Raw genomic sequence first — 3,740 nt, 5'->3', positions numbered from 1 at the left:
CCAAAAGAAGGTGCTGAATCCTCTGGAACTGGAATTACAGAAGGAGATGAGAGGCCTCTTAGGTGCTGGAAATCAAAACAGGTCCTCCAGACCAGTGAGTGCTCTTAAGTGAGGAGCCATCTCATCAGCAGGTCCACCTCCTATTTTTATTTTTGAGATATATCTTTCATTGAGCCTGTGGTCGTGCATTAGGTCTGGCAGGCTGGCTAGTGAGTTTGGAGTTCCACAGGTCTCCATCCCATCCCCTAGGACTAGGAGTACAGAAATGCTGTGATCCCTAGTTTATTACATGGGTGCTCTGAATCAAACTCAGATCTGTAAGCTTGCACAGCACACACTTATGGACAGTGCCCTGTCTTCAGACTCCTATTTTAAATTTAAAGATACACTACATTATGGTATGTATCTTCAGCCAACATTCTTTTGTTAAATGTCAATCATTTGGCAAACACTCCTTTTATCAGTTGTGTCTATCCAGGTGAGATATCTTTTCTCTGGGGTCTCATTTCTTCTTTCAGACAGAGAATTCTGAAAATCTAAGGTATCCTGCTGGAGCTGAATTATACTCATGAGCATACATTGTATGCACATTAACTGAAAAGCCCCGCCCAAGCCAGACAGGGAGCCCATCATACTGTAAACGCCCCAGTGCAAAGGTCAGGCCTAGGACAGACTCTGAACTTTTGCTTTACTAACCAGAGCCTCTGATTGGTCTTTACCCTGCTCTTCCTTCTTATTGCTTTCAATAAGGCATTGTTTTCCACAAGTTCCTTGTGTCTTAGGTCTACATGTAAGAAAGCCCCCCACTGACTCAACTTGGCCTTTCAATTTAAAATAACATGATGTAATATATCCCATCAATGGACAGTACAGAAATGAATGATAGACTCTGGAACCTACACTCAAGATCACTCATAGCCAAAGAGTGCATTAAAGTCTTAACCACACCACACAAGGCATAAATGACTAAGAAGAACAAGCTTAAGGGTAGCTGGGGTGACCTTCTTTGTCCTAGTACCATAGAGAGCCCTGTTTGTGTCAATGATTGACTTCTGTAAGGATTTTAAAATTCAGACCAAGAGAGAACAAACTGTGAGCTCAAGCAGCTCTTAGGCAACAGGTGTTTGCATTTAATCAAGGAACTTTAATTTGCTTTAAGTTTTGTCCATCTTCATGGAGGAGCAAACTCTGGTGTTTTCTTTTGTTCACAGGATCTTTGTCTTCTTCTCCATTATCTCCTGCAGCATTTGAGCAAGGGAACTCCACAACTGCCAATCTGACGAGTATTGCCAATGCACCGATTCCAGCATTTGCCTCCTTTCTTCATGCAACTTACTGGATTGTTGATTTTTTGGCTAAAAGCTGAAAAATAAGTAAGAAAACCCACACATTAAATTGAAAGTGCCAGGTCAGGAATACATACCAATGTGTTCTTATGGTAAGTAGATCCCAGCTGTCTGTTCTGCCAAAACAGGGATATCTGTTTTACCAGGGCTGAATTGAATTCTTGATAGAGACAGACACTACTGCACTGGAGAGGGGGTGCTGGTTTTCTAGGACCCAAATGTTGAAGGGCCTGCTCCACCCATGACTGATTGGAGTTTTCAGGGTCAGCAGGCAAGAGCTCAGGAAAGATTCTGTGTGAGTCCCTAGCTGCTTCTCAGTATCCCTGACTTTACTTTTCCACACACAAGTCCCTTGTTCTAGTATCTGAAACAGACACTGCGTGTGACTGTGCACATGAAAGTGCATGTGTGCCACACATATAGAGGCCACAGTTTGACCTAAGATATGTTCATCAATTCCTCTCCAGCTCATTACTTGTTTTAGCCCCCTCTCTTAAGGTGTCTAACCCTATAATTCTGTTTGTCTAATGTCAAGTGTGAAACACAGCTTGGAGCCTAGAAAGATGGCTCAGCCTTTAGGAGTGCATACTGCTCCTACAGAAGACCATATCAGGCAGGCCATATGTGCCTACAAATAACCCCATCTCTGAGAGATTAGATATCCTTTTATGGCCTTTATGAGTACTGTAATACTTGGCACATACCCATACACAAATCCATACAGATACACACAATTTGAAAGAATGTAAATATTTTCCACAAAATACAATAATGGAAAAGTTTAGGAGACTGGGTTTCATAGCCTCCCGAGCTATGAGTCTCATTTACCCTGTAGACAGTGTGTGCTTAAGGGTATTCCATGGGGTAGGGGGAGAGGAAGTTCTCAATCACAGGCTGGGCTGGTCATTCTGAAGAGTTCTCTAGAGTAAGCAGAGACTCTACTCCTTATATGTAAAGATTTCTAAATTAATACCTTTCTGTTCAGGTAAAAATCAAACATTCTTCATGTTATTGTTTCTAAGCTACCTATAAGACACTCATTTCATAATCTTAAGCTTAGCATCAGGAGTTAGAAATGGAATTCAAGTGCTGCAGATCAGCAGAGAATGTGTCTACCTTAGGATACTTCAAGGGAAAAAGAAAGTATTCTTTGTGCTAGTAGTCACACAATACACATTTTCTAAAATGTGTAGAAGAAAGAAAGAAAAATGGGAATGTAAGGAGGGTATCTGTAAAAAGGAGAAAGAGACGCAGACAGAAACATAGAGATGGACATATACACAGAGAGACAGACATACACACATGGAGACAGAAAGACAGATGCATGTGCACAGGAACACACACACACACACTCAATGAGAGAGAGACAAACCAACACACAAAGATTAAGGAACATAAAGATATACACATGCACACACAGAGAGACACAGGCAGAGAGAGAGAGAGAAAGAGAGAGAGAGAGAGAGAGAGAGAGCACAACAGAGAGACAGACAGGCAGACAGACAGACAGACACAGACATAGAGACACAGAGATGCAAAGACACAGAAAGAGATGCAAACACAGAGAAACAGAGAAAATACATAGAGAGGGAGACACCAAAGACAAACACAGAGATACACAGGCACACACACACACACACACACACACACACACACACATATGATGTAGGGTGCTGTCTTTCATATCAGTGTGGGACCACCCTACTCCCCTGACTCACCTGCAAGTGGAGACAGCAGCACCAGGAGAAATGCAAAGAGAAGGTAATGGATCCTCATGATTGAAGCTTAGTTAGGTGCAGAGATGCAGAGGGATTTGAGTTCAGTGCCTTATATAGTGCCAGGTGCTGCCTCCTGGGTAGATTTCCACACCGAATAGAACCCCAAAATTACAATTATGAAACACAGAGCACTTTACATTTCTTGTCAAGGAGTAGCCCTTAAAAAGCACACTCAGAGTCTCTTATGCAAATGTGGGGATTCCCAGATGATTTCCTCCTGCACTGCTCAACAAGAACAGCTTCCTGCCTTACATCATAGGTGACAGGGACCCATGCTGTCCTGGGACAGATTTACTGGTTACAATGGGAGCTTACTTGCCTATGACTCAGACACTTGACTTGGTCATCTAAGAGTCTGGCAACAGGCTTAGGCCTCAGTGGGAAGTAATTTCACATAGATCCATTTGGGCTTGGGCACATACAGCTGCTGGATGCATCAGAATGTAAGCCAAGTCAAGGTTCCCCAAGCTTTTTAGGTCAGAACATGGGCCTCATTTCATAGATTTCTCTAAGTGACTGCTCAGCAGGGGGGTTCATTCACTACAGTGGAATCGGATAGGTGTACTTCTTCCTCTCTCAGAGAAAGCAATGAGTTGGTAACGTGTTACCTGAACAT

General features: G+C 42.8%; 1 protein-coding gene across 1 annotated transcript; it reads right to left on the bottom strand.

Annotated features, from left to right (window-relative positions):
- Window positions 1-1,143: 1,143 nt before the first annotated feature.
- Window positions 1,144-3,125, bottom strand: LOC110337095 (beta-defensin 3). Its single transcript, XM_021219840.1, has 2 exons — window positions 3,065-3,125; window positions 1,144-1,362 (listed from the first exon to the last, which is right to left on the bottom strand). Exons 1-2 carry the CDS (start codon window positions 3,120-3,122, stop codon window positions 1,232-1,234), a joined length of 189 nt encoding a protein of 62 aa, XP_021075499.1. The 5' UTR covers window positions 3,123-3,125; the 3' UTR covers window positions 1,144-1,231.
- Between the last annotated feature and the right edge of the window lie 615 nt (window positions 3,126-3,740).

The sequence above is a fragment of the Mus pahari genome, chromosome 19 (assembly GCF_900095145.1).
Source record: "Mus pahari chromosome 19, PAHARI_EIJ_v1.1, whole genome shotgun sequence".
NCBI classification, from domain to species: Eukaryota; Metazoa; Chordata; class Mammalia; order Rodentia; family Muridae; genus Mus; species Mus pahari.
This window is presented reverse-complemented; position numbering and strand designations above follow the sequence as displayed.